We start from the raw sequence: 17,872 nt of genomic DNA, 5'->3' as shown, positions 1-17,872 counted from the left end.
GCTTCTCCAGTTTTTGTTTTGCTTGGTCAGAGGCTGTTCATTTTTATCTGAAAATAAGATTGACAAAATGTATGTAGTTTCTGCCTAGCCCAGAGAAGTACAAGGACCATTTGTCTCCTGGAGTTTCCTGTAACAAAGGTATACAAAGAATTGTTTTCTGGGCGAATTAGAGGTAAAAGCCACTTTTGTTTCTTCTCTTATCAAGTGATGAGAAGAGTAGGGACTCAGGTTTCTATTTGAGCCTCACGCTGTACTTTCAGTAGATTCAGCGAAGAAATCCAGGCAGAAGGTCACAGGTGAACACTTTCCATTCTGGGAGGATTGAGGGTTTTTAAAAGACTTTGAAGTGAAATCAACAGTTTCAGAAGAAACTTCTTTTACTCTTTTTCTTCTTCTTCTTCTTTTTTTTTTTTAAAGAAAAAGTTTCTGAAAATCAAATAGAAAACAATTATATGTTGCTATTATTTGGCAATATTTTGTTGCATTGCCATGACACTTCACACTGGTCTGTCGGAAACAAAGATAAAATTTAAAGTGATTTGAAGCTTTTGTTTTAGTTTTAAGAAAGCATTTCTTTGCTCTTTAGTAGGCTTTTTTTCTCTTTTTTTGGATGCTGTTTTGAAGTGATTTAAGAGGGCTTCTCTCCTATTTTTCTACCTACATAGAAGTGGTATTCAGTCATTGTCATTCACTTTCTAATGCCTGAAAAATACTGCAGAACGTTTCAAAGTGGATTTGTAACTATAAAGTTTTATTTATTTATTTTTATAAAGTTTTAATAGTATATCTTAATATAGCATTTTAGATGGATTTATGAAGTTTTAAAAATAAGGTCTTTAAAAGAATCATGATGAATTTATGAGACAGTTACCTAGGGTCATTTATCACATGGTAATCCACAAAGTATCTGAATTCAGTTTGAGTGACAGTTCCTAGTATCAGTGTTTTTGAGTATTGCAGCACAGAGTCCCTAGTTACAGAATTAATCTGTTTCTTTTTGATATTTGAAATATATAAGTTACTTAGTAGAATCATTCAGTTGTTTAAAATCCAATTGGTTTTAGAATGACTTTAAAGAGGAGGAGTCAATAGAAAGTTAATTAGGTGCCATCAGCAACTTTTCACCTCCTCTTTAGCATTCTTCTTTTCCTCTCAGTTATCCATCTAAGCATCTTGTATCTTCATGCTGACCTCCTCTCTACTAAGGTCTGTGTTTAGTTAGGTATCTGCCTTTAAAAAAAGAAACCAGGAAGTTTCTGCAAGATGTGATTAACTGATAATCAAACATCCCTTTTAGGGTTATTCAGATTATTGTAATATTAATCCTTTAACATAATGAGACTTAATTGGGGGATGGTGTATGATGGTGCATCCAAATTGGGATGGGAATGTATAAATTTAAAAAGATTATTAATATAATTTTCAGAAAAGCCAGATTCTATAATAAGACAATTTTAGTTCTGTTACCAGAGAAGGATATAAGGTGAGAACCCATAGCTGCATCTGATCCTCTGGACTTTGTTTATTTGCTTTTTTATATGTTATCTGAAGTTTCAATAGAATATCCAGAAATCATCTTTGAAGGAATCAAAAATATGTCTTCTGTTTTCTCATGTACTCTAGTCTAGCTTTATTTGAAAAAATTCTTCTTAAGATTACCAGAATATTTTACCGTTGCAGTCATGTGTTAGACATTTGGTATTATAGTTCTGTGAAATTTTCTGCGAATATTGTATGTTATTTTTCCTTTCTACCTTGGTAGGCTGGGCTTTTCTTGCATGTAAATTACTGCTTGGTTGGTGATCACAGATATTACCCAAAGTGCTTTTCGTTAGCATTTGTCATAACTGTTCAAATACAGTTTGGCTTTTCTACCCTTGTTGTTTTATTTCCAAATTTTGGGACGATCCAAATTCAAATGATTTTGTTACTTTCATGTGAGGTTAAGATTGATATAATTTAAAATAATGCCCATTATTTTCATTCCCCTTACACTCAAAATGTGGTTATTTTCACTTAATTACCAAATATTTATTGAACACATTTCAAAATAAAAGAATTTGAGGCAGTTGAAATATCAGAGCTGCAGGAACATGAGAGAGGATTTTAGTGGATCTGGACAAAATGAACAGGGCATAAGTAGGCTCAGTAGAGGCAGCAGGGGATGCTTCTCCAGTGGGAGCTGTAGGAGGAGGCAGAGGCAGTGCTTACAGAGGAAGAGCATCAACTTCGGATCAGGCATGTGGCTGCTCTTCAAATCCTGAGATGTTCACTATTCTGAACTTCAGGTTCCTTTTCTGAAAGATGGAAATATAATTTGTTCAATTAGACGGTGATATTACTTTATCACAGGCCTGGTGGCTTCAAACAACAGAAATGCAATTTGTAACAGTTCTGGAGGTGAGAAGTCCACAACTAACGTCACTGGGCTGAACTCAAGATGATGGCAGACTCTTTCTGGGTCATTAAAGGGAATCCTTCCCTTCCTTCGTCCAGCTTCTGGTGGTTGCCATCATTCCTTGGCTTGTGTCCCTGTCATTTGAATCTGCCTCTGTGGTCACATTGCCCTTTCCTCTTCTGTCTGGGTCATATCTCTTTCTGTCTTATAAAGGTCTCCTTGTAATTGGATTTCAAGACGACTTGGATAATTCAGGATAATCTTGGTCTCTTTAAGTTAATGACATCTGCAAAGACTTTGCCATATAAGGCAACATTTATAGGCTCCAGATATTGTTGGGGCCACTGTTCAGCCTACTGAAAATATTATAAATGAGTTACATACAGATTTAAAATACTCTCAATTGAAGATTCAGACCTACTCTCATTTCTGCAACATGCTGGTGAGGCATTAAGTCCCAGGACAGGTGTTTGTTTAACTCTTGTCCAGCTTTTCATATTCTGGAAACTCTAGTTCCTCTCTAGTTTATTGACTCTACCATAAAGCCACTTAAGTTCATGGTCTTCTCTTAGCTCTTGGATGTGCCTGATGGGTCGAGGGGGTGGTACTGTTGCCATGTTCTTTCTCTGTAGTGAGATGTTATGAACTCATCTGTCTGTGTTGTCCTCAGCTATGGCTTTTCCACCATGCTAGGTATAGGGTATCTGTTGGAAGCTAGATGTCTCCTAAGGCTGCCCGCTGGTTTGGGCCACATGCCACCATTAAATATATCTGCTGTTTTATCACCATCAACTCATCACTATGGAAGCGTTCTCGTTCTGGAAGGACACAGGATACAGGGTCACTTGGGACCTACACTGTCCACTTTTATCTAGCTCAGTCTATCCTTTCCTCCACCAACCTTTTAACTGCTTCTCAGAAGACAGAAGGTGGGTTCCTGTATGAGGCAATCAAGAATTATCTAGGCATGATTCTCTCCAAGCACTTATATTTGTCAAAGATTGATAAGGTCTATTGTGAACTCAAAAGTAAAGAGAATGCACTTCTGTAACTTTTTCCCTCTGCTCTGCACAGTGTATCTTGAGGGCAGAACATAGGATTCTTTAGTGATAGAGGTGATCGGTACCAAGAAACATAGGTTGATAAAACAAACAAGCAAATATCTTGCTCACTACCTTGAAATTTTCTTCCTCTGCAGTTGCAAAAAAATATAGATATCATGCTTAACATTTAGTATGTTTAATGTGAACCTATGTTTCGTAAGCCTGAAATACCAGCTGGTTTGTGTAAGTAGACAAAACTAAGACTAGAGAGGTTGTTAGGGATACGATTCCCCACTGGATATCTCAGTGCCACTGACTCTCCCCAACCTACTTCTCTTACAGTTTTTCCGACTCGTTAATAGCAACACAATCCTTCCAACCATTTGGGTGGAGAACTTGGTGTTTTCCCTAACCACCAAATCATGTCCGATTTGTCAGCAACTCCTTTTGGCTTTACCGTCAGCATATATCCAGAGTCTGCCTGTTTCGTACATTTCCACTGCTATTGCTCTAATCCAAGCCATATCATCTGTCCTCTCATTAATTGCAGTATTCTACACCAAATGGTCTTGCGTCTACCCTTAAGCCTTTTAAAATCAGCTCTCCTCCATAGCCAGTGCAATCCAATGAAAATATAAGTTCATGTTATTTCTCTGTTCAAAATGCCTTCTCATCTGACTCCAAGGCAAAGTCAGAACTATGAACTGTAAGGCTTTATCCAGTCTTCCCAGCTCATCACCATTGCTTCTCTAACCTCTTCTCCTCATACTTGGCCCTCTGGTCACTCAGCTTCGGCCACATTAACCTCCTTGCAGTATTTCAAACATAGAGCCTTGCTCTTGCCTCAGAAGCTTTGTTTTGGTTCTTCCTGTGGGTGTCTGTTTCACTCATGCCCCCTTCTCCTTTGGGTCTTTGTTCAAACATTACCTTCTCAATGAGACCTATTTTGGCAAGCTTTTGAAAATGAATTCTTTTCTCCTAAGGCCTCCTCTCTCCTAAAGCCCTGCTCTATTTTTCTTTGTAGTGTTTATCACTGTCTTTTAAGATTTACATTTCATTTATAGTCTGTCTTCCCATTAGAATGAAAGCTTCAGGAGGCAGTGGTTTTTAACTGTATGCATTACTAAATTCTAAACCCCAAGATGAACGATGCGTGGTAGGCCTTCAATAAATATTTGTCAAATAGATAAATGAATGGTATAGCTGCCAGACTACATGGATGTATCCCACAGCAAGTAGGAAGTGGACAAACTTTTTGAACAAGGGTCACATTGACACACATGTTTTATGAGGTTTGCTATGGTATCAGTGTCCAGGTTGGATTGGAAGAGTGAGAAACCAGAAGTTTGGGGATTAGTTAGGAAAGGTGAAAGTCTGGGATGCCTGGGTGGCTCAGTGGTTGAGCATCTGCCTTCAGCTCAGGGTGTGATCCTGTGGTCCCAGAATCCAGTCCTGTATCGGGCTCCCTGCATGGAGCCTGCTTCTCCTTCTGCCTCTGTCTCTGCCTCTCTCTCTGTCTCTCTCTCTCTGTGTGCATAAATAAATAAAATATATTTTTTAAAGGAAAGGTGAAGGTCTAAATTGGGATCGTGACAGTGGGAATGAGTGAGGGGTTGTTGAGAGACATTTGAAGGAAAAATCCCTGGTATCTGGGAATAGCAGAAGTGGAAGGGTATAGGAGTGGGTATAAAAATGCAACGGACAAAGGAGAATTTAGGAAAAAGAGAAAAAGGAAGATGACTTTTCAAGTTTATTTTTTATTTTGATAAAATGTACATCACATAACATTTACCATTTTAAGGGTATAGTTCGTTGGCATTATGTACATTCATATTGTACAACCATCACCACTACCCATCTGCAGAACATTTTTATCTTCTCATAATGAAACTCTGAACCCATTAAACAATAACTCCTTGCTCCCCAGTTCCTGCAACCACCATTTTATTTTTTTGTGTCTACGAATTTCTTCCAGGTATCACACATACATGGAATCATACAATATCTGTACTTAGGTCTTCTTATATATATAGTATCTTTGAGGTCCATCCATGTTGTAGCATGTGTCAGAATTTCATTCCTTTTTAAGGCTGTTCTTTGAATTCCATTGTATGTACTACATGTTGTTTGTCCGTTCATCTGTTGGTGGACATGAGGGTGTTTCTACCCATTAAATGATGCTACTATGAACAGTGGTGTACAAACATCTGTTCTAGTCACTGCTTCATTTCTTTTTGTGATATGCTAAGAATTGGCATTGCTGGCATCGATGTTTTAGGGGAACCACCGTACTGACTTTAGATTTAGACAAAGTCTTGAGGTGGAAAGTCTAACAGTTGAGACTAGAGCATGAATAAAAGCACCTGTAGCCTTTGATTTCATCTCAAGGACCTTGATAGATGGGATGGCTGAAGGTAGGGTGAATTAGTTGAAGAAAGGGAAAGAAAAGATTTGAGTCCAGAATTGCATCTTAGAAGAGAAGAGGAGCTATAGGAGCTCGTCAGTGAGACTGAAAAAGAGCAATTGGAGTTAGGAACAGAACCCAGAGTGTTCATGCACACTTAGCTCAAACTCATCCATATTCATGGAGAATTCTTACAAGAACTTCTTTCAGATGAATAAGCTTCTATTTAAGTATGACATTACTTTCAAGGGTTTGGGTGTTGTAGGCAACAGATCACTACTGAGTGTTGAATGTTTGAGACACAGATACTTTTCAAAAAGATCCTAGAAGCACCAAAAAAAGGCAGAGCATTCCTATCTATATCCCTTTGTTGGCTGCTCTTCACTTCCTGTTTTGCATTAGTAATTTCACAGTAAATTTTCTTTAACCTTTTACTGAAATATGATATACCATAAGAAAAGTGAACAAGCCATATGTGGACAACCTCAGTGAACTCTCAGATGTTGCAGAAACTTGGATATCCAACACCCAGAACAAACAGTATCCACACCCAGTAGTTCCCTCCTGCCTGTACTCCCTCATCCACTATCCCCATTATCCTGATTTCTAGCACCACAGATTGATTTTACCTGTGTTGAACTTTAAGTACTTAAAAGTACTTAAAGTATTTAAGTACTTTATTTAAGTGTCACTTTATTTAAGTACTCTCTGTATCTGGCTCCTTTCATTTAATATCATGTTTGTAAAATTCACCCATACAGTTGTGTGTTGTTGTAGTATGTGTTTTCCATTATTTCCACTATTTATTTATTCTCATGGTGATAGGCATTTGGGTAGTTTCCAGTGCGGGGCTATTATGAATAGCACTGCTATGGACATCAAGTTTCTTATTAAAATAGGAGTCGTGCATGTAACGTTTCCCTCTGTAAAGTTGATTTTGCTTATTTCATTTAAGTATCTTTCCTCCTAAGTGCCTTCCCACCCTACCCAAAGTATATTTGCTTGAACATTAGTTCTGAAAGCATAAAGTACCGCAAGAAATTAGATTTCTTAAAAATTGTATGTTCTTGCATTAAAAATTTTCCTTTTAAAGCATTTATTTTAACTTTTCTCAACGATCCAGACTATGTATCTTAAATGCATTTTGAACCTGTCAAAATTTTTCATCTCTTAATGGGGTGAATTGTTCAACCTTGAGGCAAATATTTTAATTTTGGCATCACGACGAATGGGAGAAAAAAGAATAGCTCCTGCATTCTTAATGCAGATTTATTATCAAACGTAATTATCATTTACATAGCAATAAAAGGAATTGAAAATTAGCAAAAAGTGCATTGTGATATTTTGTCATTTTTCTCCTCAGGTTACAATCTGCTTTGGTATAAAAAATCAACATTACTAATTCAAAATTGCTCAAAATACTATCAATCTAGCTAGTCTAGAATTGAGTTAAAATTTGCTATATTTAATAAAGATACTTACATAATATGGTTTATATATTTGTATAGATAAATGTGTTCATATTTCTTTCTTTCTACCTATTTGTCTTTCTATTCATTCATCTGTCTATACATCCATTCATCCATCTATCCATGCATCTATTAACACACTCACGTAAACATTCCTTACAGAAAGAACAATGGAAGATCATGAGCTGGTGATTGAAGTGCTATCTAACTGGGGAATGGAAGAAGAAAATAAACTATACTTTAGAAAAAATTATGCCAAATATGAATTCTTTAAAAACCCAATGGTAAGTGAAATCCCCATTAATAGTTATGGGAAATAAATGAATTTGTTAAATGTTATGTTATTTGATATTATGTGAAGAAAAGAGTGACTATAAATCAAATACAATTCCCTATTTGGTAAATTGTAGATAAAAATTATGTTCCATGAACATCACAGTCAAGTTTCTTCTTACTCTAACAGTGATTAGTCAGCATTATCACAGAAGTTCAGGTGAACCCTTTTGGGGAGCTATTTCTTCATTTTCTTGCTTTTTAAGAAAACTATTATACATTTAATTTTGGTTGAATAAATTATTAAATATCCTTAAGCAGCTCCAAAATATTATAGTGTAACACTTTTCACAAAATTTAGGAAATTTAAATAAGAACATTTCTAAAGTGAAAACAGATTGCTGATTGTTGAGAGTGCTATAGTTTGGCCAAAAATTTAATATTGACATGAATCTTGCTGTTCCAAAATATATTTTTTCAGTGCAGTAATTACTGAGCTAAGTAGAAATGAGATAAAGACCAGAGCATTATCTAATAAATACTACTTTCATTATAATTCTCTTTAAAAGAAAATAAATGTGTGTCACATTCTAGTGAAGACTGGGGATCTGGAGAAGTCAGAATAGCCTCTGGGCTCATTATTTTAAATTGTTTTTGTCTCTGCAGCTGTAGCATATTTTTACATGAAGTTTTGGATAATTGGATTGAAAGGATCTTTTATGAAAAATATATGATACACACTATAATAGAATATTTTCAAACCCTGAAAGACCTCTTATGTTCTCTTTTACTTGAACCTATTAATAAAAACATAATGGGATGATCTTTGACAGAGAAAATAAAAGAGTCCTAATAAAAATTAAATAGAATTAGAATTTGAAGGGAAACTATTTTCTTGTTGTGAATCTTTGTTACAAGCAGGAATTTAGAAGTATAGTTGAAGGCATATGGTTTTAGTGCTTGGTTTTGGCTATATCTTCTTCTTATTATTTGAACAAGGCTGTACACTCATTTTGTGGACCTAAAGAAGTGGTTCTCAACTGGGGGCGATCTGACAATGTCTGGAGACATTTTTGCTTGCTTTATGAGGGTGGAGGGACAGAAGGTCTCCAAGTAGGTAGAGCTCAGGAATGCTGTAACTAATACTGACCACAGTATTAGACCAAATATTAATAGAACTGTTGTAAAACCCTGTCCTTGGAGGAAGTATTGTAGTCTGTATTTTCCTGAACTTGTCTGATCATAAAATTTACCTGGGGTAGGAGAGAGTACACAGGACCCAGGACCTACCCAGACCTACTGAATCAGACACTCTCCAGGAATGAGACTGGGAATTCCTACTTTAGAACAAACTGCCTAGGGAAAATTTTACAATTGAACATGGTTGGAAACAGAGTAGATTGAAAGGACTGGACTTTTAGCCTCCTGGCCCTACTATAAGTCTTGGCTCTTCTGCATTGGCTATGACCTTACGTATACCTTTTACTTCTATGAGCCTTGAGTTTGTGACATGGACTGATAGTTCTTTAATACCTGCCAGAGTGGCCCCAGGACTCAGGGGAGAGATACAGGAACAAGCAAGCTTGTTCACAAGCACGCTTCCTCCTGAAGGCAGTGTTTTGTAATTTTACGAATGTGGCTCTCTCTGCATCCACATTGTTTGAGGTTGTTTGCTGATCTTTGGGCCCTACTCCTACCTTCTCATTGCGATACCTGGAAGTAGAATCCAAGGATTGGCATTTTAAAGAAGCATTTTTGGTGAATTTTCAGCACTCTGATATAAAGAATTTTTGCTCTAGCTTACTATATTGGTCATAACTGAATCTTTTCTAGCATGGTTTTTGAGATAATGTAACCTGTATCTTTTCGTCAGTATTTTTTTCCAGAGCATATGGTGTCTTTTGCAACTGAAACCAATGGTGAAATATCCCCCACACAGATTTTGCAGGTAAAATAGATTTCCATTAAAGTACGTAAGTAACCGTGTCATAAAGGGAAACTTTAAGGTCCATATTTTTACATGCACAGATTTTGAAATGTTATACCTCAACTGATTAATTTTTGCTGGAGGTGAAGATAAAAGGAAAAGAAAGAATAGGAAAAAAAAAAAAAAAAAGAATAAAACCTGAAAAAAGAAGTCCCTAAATCAAGAAAGCCTCCTAACACCATTATTCTTTCTAGTTTCAGCCAATTGTCAAAGGATTTTTAATGGTTTTTAAAAAAATGTGTATCATGAAAGGAAACTCACAGAATTTTGTGCTGTGATGTGTTTAAAGATTATGTTAGTCTTTTTGAAAAATCAAAATCCCAGTAAATCGTGGATATTTTGCTAATGGATATTTAGTACTAAGTTTTATAATAAATATCCCCAATCCTATTTGTGCTAAAATATTTAGCAATTAATCGAAAGGAGGAAAAAAGATATAAAAATGTATAATTTATACACTGACATGTGTCATAGCTATGTTGGACACTTGAACAGAACTCTAAAATGTCTTAGCTGAATTAAGAATACTAGTTATTTAATTATAAATCTTCGTTTTACATCTTTGGGGCTCATTGCATCTAAACTGACAGTGTCTTTATGTGATCGTTTTTAAAAGATATTTTCATTACAGTAAGGTAAGGATTTTAATTCTTTTATTTTTTGTAGATCAGTAGATTTCACATCAGAAGCTCTGCAGCTGTTAACAGGTTAATGTTGAGCAATGTCTTTATAATGGTAGCTGTTTGGTCTAAGCCTCCAGGCATCCTCAAACCCACTCAGTATTCTCTGATCTTTAAAGAAGACAACTTTTAATATTTCCAATATAGATACTACTTTGAATATATCGGCATTTAAATATATTGGTAAATATATTGGGTGAAATCTGTTTCCTGTGGGCTTTTTAAGAAGTTATATTTCATTTTTGCTCTTCATAATATTTTAGAAATACAATTAGTCTCAAGAGATTTTCTTAAAAGCTGCTTATATTTGCCTCCAGGTTTCATAGACACCCCCTCAGAATATCAGGCTGAATGGCAGCTGTGCCTACAGACCCCCCAGCTCCCAGGCCCTCTCAGTGCTTCAACTATTGGATTATGACAGGGTGGTGGGTTGGAGTTTTTATTCCACCTCCTTTCCCCAATTCTCCTATAATATAGTTATATTACTTTAATGTGAAATTACAAAAACCAGAAAAATCATAGCTTTGGAATCAGATAGTCTTGCATGTGCCTCTGACCTTTTTCTCTCCACTGAGGCAATGTTTCCACTTTTTAAAACGTTTCTTCTCTTTCTAGTATGACCTCTTTGACTTCCTTTTTAAATTTTAATTGGTTTGGTTTAATAACTTGGAAAGCACTCAAACTAAAAAACCTACTTGCCTGTTTTGCATGTCAATTAATTAATAACTGTGGTTCATTAAATTAAAAAAATTTTAATAATTTACTTAAAAACATACATATCTATTCTCAGCATTTCCCTGAGTAGCCTTTTAAAATATGTCACATCGTTTTAGCTAGTAATTTCTCTTACTTCCAGTTTTTCCATTTTCCATTTGTTTATTCATAGAGATTTCTGTTTTCTTCTTTTAATGAGATGCTAATTCATTTCCACTGTCTCATTAAGGATGCTGAGCACAACCATTCATATAGAGCTATTCCTTTTCATTCTCATTTTCCTGACCAGCACGTGCCTACTGTCTCAGTTCATTATTACTGTGAAACAAACTATTCCAAACCTTAATGGCTTAAGCACTCACTCACATTTTGCCAACAATTTTGTGGGTCAGGAATTTGGAAGGGGTTTAGCTGGGTGGGTCATCTCTGAGGCACATTGACTCTGGGGGTTGAGGATCCCCTTCTAAGATGGCTTTTCACTATGTGTCCCTGCTACCCCTTGCCCCCCCCCCTCTCTCTCCTCATGGGGTCTCCATTCTTAAGGGCTTTCCTAGTGCATTGGGCTTCTGACAGCAGAGCTCTCTCAGGGTGCTCACATTTCTTAGTGACCACTAGCTTCTAAGAATTAATGAGCATAGACCATCAGGCTAGTTAAGGACTAGAAGTAGAACTAGCTATCACTTCTACTATATTCCATTGGTCAAAGCAGTCATAATAAGCTTTGCCCAGATTCATGGGGGTAGAGAAACAGACTCCAGCTCTTCATGGTTGAGCGGTACAGTCACTTTGCAGAAGAGCATGTGGGATGGAAGATAGTATTGCAGTTCTCTTTGGAAAACACAGTGTGTTATAGCCACCCACAACTGAGCACGAGAGAGGATAAAGAAAAGACTGTTTGCTTTATCTCATCAAGCGGGTGGACTCAGCTCAACTTTCTCAACAACTGAATAATTGAAGTCAAGACTGTGGTCTTTACTTATAGTGTAATGAAGTTGGTAGATTCTCAGGGAAAAATAATAGAAAATGATGAAAAGTATCAGGATGAAACATAGCTTTTCAAATAGATAATCAAATAGCTTACCTTTTGGTATCTGGCTAAGTACTAACAGCTTAGAGTGTATATTTTGTGAACAGATTTTCATTTAGAACTTGCCTCAGGTTGTCAAAAGACTGACATCTTTCCTGTCCTATTTATATCACCATTTCTGTAATGGTATGTGTAAGTGGTATTAGATTTTATGTGTTTATGTTTAAAATCTTAACATGGTTGCTATAAAGCTACCATGTCTTCAATTCAGAGACAGTATGAGAATGTCTAACTTTTCTTCCAGATGTTTCTGAGTTCAAGCACATATCCTGAAATCCATGGCTTCTTACATGCAAAAGAACAGGGAAAGAAGTCCTGGAAAAAGATTTACTTCCTTCTAAGAAGATCTGGTTTATATTTTTCTACTAAAGGGACATCAAAGGTAATTGAAATGTCAATGATGTGTTACAAATTATAAATTAAAGTAGGGATCCCTGGATGGCTCAGCGGTTTAGTGCCTGCTTTCGGCCCAGGGCGTGGTCCTGGAGTCTCGGGATCGAGTCCCACATCAGGCTCCCTGTATGGAGCCTGCTTCTCTCTATGCCTATGTCTCTGCGTCTCTCTCTCTCTCTCTCTCTCTCTTTCTCTTTCTTTCTCTCTCATGAATAAATAAATAAAATCTTAAAAAAATTAAAGAGGGTTTTCCTTTGTTTTTATTAATTTATTACTTGATATGAAGAGTTGGTAAATTTATTTTAGATCCCAAACATTTGCCATAATCTGTTTAAAAACTGGCTATTTAGCTTTGTTTCCCACTAATTTCAACATACATCCTGGGATGGAATCTAGATGCTCTTATTTCGGTACCCCGTACTATGCTCATTTCTTTTCCATCCCGAATTCAACAACTCCTTCATCCTTACCCTAGGCTGCAGATTTTGAGATCCTACACAGTTCACGTCTCTTCTTTTCACCCCAGGTCATCCCTCTGATCTTGCCCACTTCTAGACTTCTGTTTCTGTTGATGCAGTTAGTAACACTCAGCTGAGTCTGTGATAGGTCCTAATTTCCTTTTGTGTGTGTGTTAGCTTTGTTTAGATTCCTACAGGAAGTTATATTATGATCAGGGGTGGATATATGCATTCATTTGTGTGCTTGTGTGCATACACCTGTGCATACAGTCACATAGACCCACTTGTGCAGATGCGCCTACACACACCTGCACTCGTCCATGTAATTCTCACAATGCTCAGCACTGTGTTGTCTGTATCTCTGTGTGTAGTCTAGTCAGTATGATTTATGCTGTGTTTTATAAGTGCTGATGTTTTATGCAGTGCATTGATATCTTTTAAGTACAACGACTTTCGAGAGTTTTCATGGGTGGCTATTTTAATTCTGTTTTCATGCATCTCTTGTTGTCAGACAACATTGTTAACTCTTTGTGAGTAATCTGTCATTTTTCTCGGACCATTTTTCAAATATTATGAAAATCATTGGTGTTCAGTAATTTCCCTGACCATATTTTTTTATGCATTCAAATATATTCTGATAAATCTTACGTGATTCTCAACATATGCATTCAATCTGCAAATTTTTATTTTTCTTTATGCTGGAAACTTTCATCCATTATTTATTTCTTACTCTCATTATGTGATCCTTTAAATTTCCATAGGATTTTCTGTCTTGGCTTGTCATGGCTTCAGGCACCCATTTGCTTGTGGCGGCCTCCCTCCAGCCTCCCTGTCTTTACATGGCCGTCTCCTCTTTCTTTCTCTCTTATAAGGACACTTGTCATTTGATTTAGGACCCATGCAGATAGTCTGAGATGGTCTCGTCTTGAGATCTTTAACTTAATTACATCTGCAAAGACCCTCTCCAAATTGGGGTGTAATCACAGTTTCTTGGATAGAGGCATGGACATATCTTTGAGGGGTGGCTATCACTTTTGTAGGAAGCCTATGAAAAATTTTAAGCAGGAGAGTGAGATGATCAAGTTGTAAGATTACTATGGCTGTAGAAAGCTGAAAAAAAATCAGGTGGATAGAGGGAGAGACAAAAAGAACAAGGAAGAGGGAGCAAAGGAGGCAGGGTGTCAGGGGACAGAGAGACAGAGAAATTGACTAGAGATACCAAAGCCAATTAGATGGTCATTCAGGAATCTGGAGTAGAGGTGATGGGATCGAACCTATGATGAGTGGTGGAGGGGGAAGAAAGGGATGGATACAAGATTAAATGGCAAATGGCCAGGGTTTGTTGACTGATTGATGTGAAAGGAGAGGAAACACTTTAAATATTCTCAGAGAAAGAAATAGGAAATGATTTAATAGAGTAAACAGGAATAGGAAGTTTGCTGTCACATTATCTAAGAAGTAGGATTATGGTCTTAGTTCTGGATATATTGTGTTGAGAGTGAGGCATCCAAATGGAAATGCCCAGAATACAGCTAATGACAGCTACCAGATATTCAGGTGGTATGGAGTCACAAGGAGTAAGAGTTGACTCTTCCATACTTTCCTCAGTTTTCCCTCATACACAGTTTTCCTTTGTTGCTGCTCACATGTGTGCATGCGTACTCGTGTGTGTCTTCTTGAAGTATAAGTGTTGGAATGGGGCTCTGCTAATTTAGTTTCACATTCCCTTATGGAAATCTTTTATTTTTAAGTATATATCATTTGACTACTAGTATAACTAATTTTTCTTGAACATTTTAGCCAGTTTTCAAGTTTTGCTATCAGGAATAATGTAGGATATATACCTGTTTTGTACTTAAGGTTTTAGACTTTCTCTAGGCTAAATTTTAGTGCGTTTGCTCCTTTCCCTGTGTTCCTAAGTATGAAATTACATATGAAGGTGTTTCTAAAACAAATATGTGCTGGGTTATCTTTTTACTTTTAACATCAGAGAAAAGTGGCTTCAAAATCCAGTAATGATGTTGATTTCACTCTTTCGAGTGAACCTTCACTGGAAGATGTGATAATGCTTCTTTAATTCCTAAGTTCTTATTTCTTCAACAGGTGTCTGATTAAAGTCAACTGCCCATTATATTTTTACTGCAGCCTTCATCTCCTTTCCCTGCCCGCCCATTATACAAAAGACAGCTCTGCATTCCTTCTACTGGATCCATACTTTTATCCGTGCAGTGGTCTTCCCCTTGGCCAGGTCTTCCCCTTACAAGCGTCAAACCTGTAGTCTCAGTCTACATCTTAGCTCTTTTCAACGTATTGTCTGACTTTGCTGTACTTCAGTACATAATATTCTTCTCCTTAGCCTGTGTCTAATGAGCTCATGTTCCACAGTCTATACATGAAAATGATTTTAAGTTTCTCTTTAAAAAAAAAAAGAAAGAAATTCGAGGTATTAGGTAACCTCAAGGATTATGACCTTGATATAAATTATGCAGGTTATCTAATGTCTAATATGACATTTCTGCCTGGGAAGGAGACTATTTCCTGTCCTTTCTTTGTGAGAAGGTCTTGATTTATTATACTCTCTGAAGATCTGGGTTGCGTGGGGGTTAGTTAACCACTGCAGTAAGCCTTGGGGACGTGACTATGACTTTTATTTACAGAGAAACGTCTAAGCACGTCTCCCTCTGACTCTCCCCTTGCGTGCACATGTGCATGCATAGTCTTTCCTAACCATGCCTTCCCCAGCCTGCAGTCTTACAGTATCATAAGCCTTGATATATCTGCAGTAATGGAGCAAAAATCAGTCAGGAGATGAAACTCATCATGCCTCTGTAGCCTTCTAGGGTTTCTCAAGCTGCCTTTTTCTTACATCCAGATGACTCAGCTACATCGACTTCTACAGTATCAGTAGACAGGGCTGGTTTTATCTTTTCTTCATAGGAATCAGACATTTTTACTAGCAAATCAGTTTCTATCAAAAAATAGTTTTAAAGGCCATGACAGTAAGAGTACTTTTCTCCTTCCTCTTCCCTTGTTCCAAGGGCCCTAGGCTGGGTCTCTTTTAACAGTTTTCTTTTCTGCCTTATTCTCCCATGGAGACGGGAACTGTAGTCATTCATTAGATCAAAATGCCTAAGAACAGTGACACACAGAGGAACAGTGACATACACAGAAACTGTCGCTTTCCCAATCATCAGGGATGGAATAGCCTGCTGGTAAATGACTGAAATTTTTTGGATATGGATTTGAATGGGTTGCTGAATGTTCTGGCTTTTCTGTCCCTTCTGTTTAGTTTTGTTTTAGAGCATTGCTTCTCAATTTTCAGTGCATATGATCACCTGGGATCTTGTTAAAAGGCAGATTTTGATTCACTTGGTCTGTGGTGGGGCCACAAGTTTTGCATTTCTAATAAGTTCCCAGCTGATGCCCATGCCACTGGTCTGGGACCACACTAGTAGTAGCAAGGTTTTGAAGAACAAATGCATTCTGGTCAGTTCTGATTATACATTCAACCCCAGAATTAAACACTTCTCCAAGTTATTAACCTATCACAGGATAATATGACCCAGTGATTTCCCATGACCAGCCTTAAATCTCATGGATTTCCCAGAGAAGAAATAGCTGTTCATGATTCCACTTTGCCTTGAAAATAAGACACATTCCACTGCCAGGTAATTTCCCTGAACTGATCTGTACAGGCTTCCTTCTTTTCGTAAAGAAGGAAGTCATGCTGCCTATTTCATTGCTTGCCGTGGTGTGCTAGGCAGTACCTAAACCTGCGGGGTGATCTTTTCTAAATGAAGCAGGCATCCTCATCTCTTTCTCCTTTTTCTTCTCTAACTGCTGTGGAAGCTCAAACCACCGTTCTTGCCTTGTTGAACTGCCATTGTTGAACTGCCATTATTTGAAACCTGGACAAGGAAAACATTTTCAAAAGCCATTCTTTTCTATCTTCTCTCCCTGAGATTCCTGAAATGGTGGTAAAAGAGAAAATTTTTTAAATAGGAAGATAAGTTTTTTTTTTTTTTTGTGCATCTTAGAAGTTAAATCGTAAACATCTTGTCACTTTTCAAATAATATTGTATCAAGTTCCCAGTTCTATAAGGACATAGTAACTTAATTTTTCTTCCCTTTTGTTTCTGTGACATTTTTGGGAATAATTTTTGCCAAGTTATAAATTGTGTAATATAAGAGAAATACAAAAGAGTGTGTAAAACTGTGTATTCATTTCAACACTCAATATGTTTTTTTTAAAGGAACCACGGCATTTGCAGTTTTTCAGCGAATTTGGCAATAGTGATATTTATGTGTCACTGGCAGGCAAAAAAAAACACGGAGCACCGACTAACTATGGATTCTGCTTTAAGGTACAGGCTTAATATTTTGATAGATGAATAAAGCAAGCCTCAGCCTTTTAGGTAAGCTTGAGTTTCTTTTAATTTCTTTTAAAAAGAGACAGCTTTCTCTTATATATAGGAGAATTTTAGTGGCTTTTATTTCAACAGGTGTTACCTTCAAGATATGCATTAACGATAAACAATGTGCTGTGGCCTTCTAGCCTAACAAAGCGGGAGGGCCCCGAGACCTGAAAATGCTCTGTGCAGAAGAAGAGCAGAGTAGGACGTGCTGGGTGACTGCGATTAGATTGCTTAAGGTAATCTCACTGCAGGCGTGAATTTCTATTAAATGCTGTGAGTGCCATCAAAGTTTGAAAATATCTGTACTTCAGAATGCAAAGACTCACTATGAGTCCATGTACCCAAATGTATGATTTTTTTAAATCTAAAAGATAAACATTAGTAGAGTAAAATAGTCTAATGCATTTATCTTTTGTGTGGGGAGTAAATATTCCATTTTTAGAAATGCTCTGAATTTTATTTTTTCAAGAGTATTACATATATAGCTCGTATACCTGATTAAAACTTCTATACACGACTCAGTCTGCATTTTAAAAATATTGCCATCAATC

The 17,872-nt window shown here is 36.9% G+C and overlaps 1 protein-coding gene across 5 annotated transcripts in view; it reads left to right on the top strand.

The window, feature by feature from the left end:
- Window positions 1-17,872, top strand: part of GRB14 (growth factor receptor bound protein 14) — a 163,440-nt gene that overhangs the window by 130,150 nt on the left and 15,418 nt on the right. For all 5 annotated transcript variants that reach the window (XM_025471032.3, XM_049106351.1, XM_025471029.3 and 2 more), the window contains 5 exons: window positions 7,477-7,598; window positions 9,461-9,535; window positions 12,300-12,437; window positions 17,160-17,270; window positions 17,462-17,557. In XM_025471032.3, the coding sequence (XP_025326817.1) occupies window positions 7,477-7,598; window positions 9,461-9,535; window positions 12,300-12,437; window positions 17,160-17,270; window positions 17,462-17,557 (542 nt within the window). The remainder of the gene's footprint in view (window positions 1-7,476; window positions 7,599-9,460; window positions 9,536-12,299; window positions 12,438-17,159; window positions 17,271-17,461; window positions 17,558-17,872) is intronic.

This window comes from Canis lupus, chromosome 36 (genome assembly GCF_003254725.2).
Source record: "Canis lupus dingo isolate Sandy chromosome 36, ASM325472v2, whole genome shotgun sequence".
Classification (NCBI taxonomy): domain Eukaryota; kingdom Metazoa; phylum Chordata; class Mammalia; order Carnivora; family Canidae; genus Canis; species Canis lupus.
This window is presented reverse-complemented; position numbering and strand designations above follow the sequence as displayed.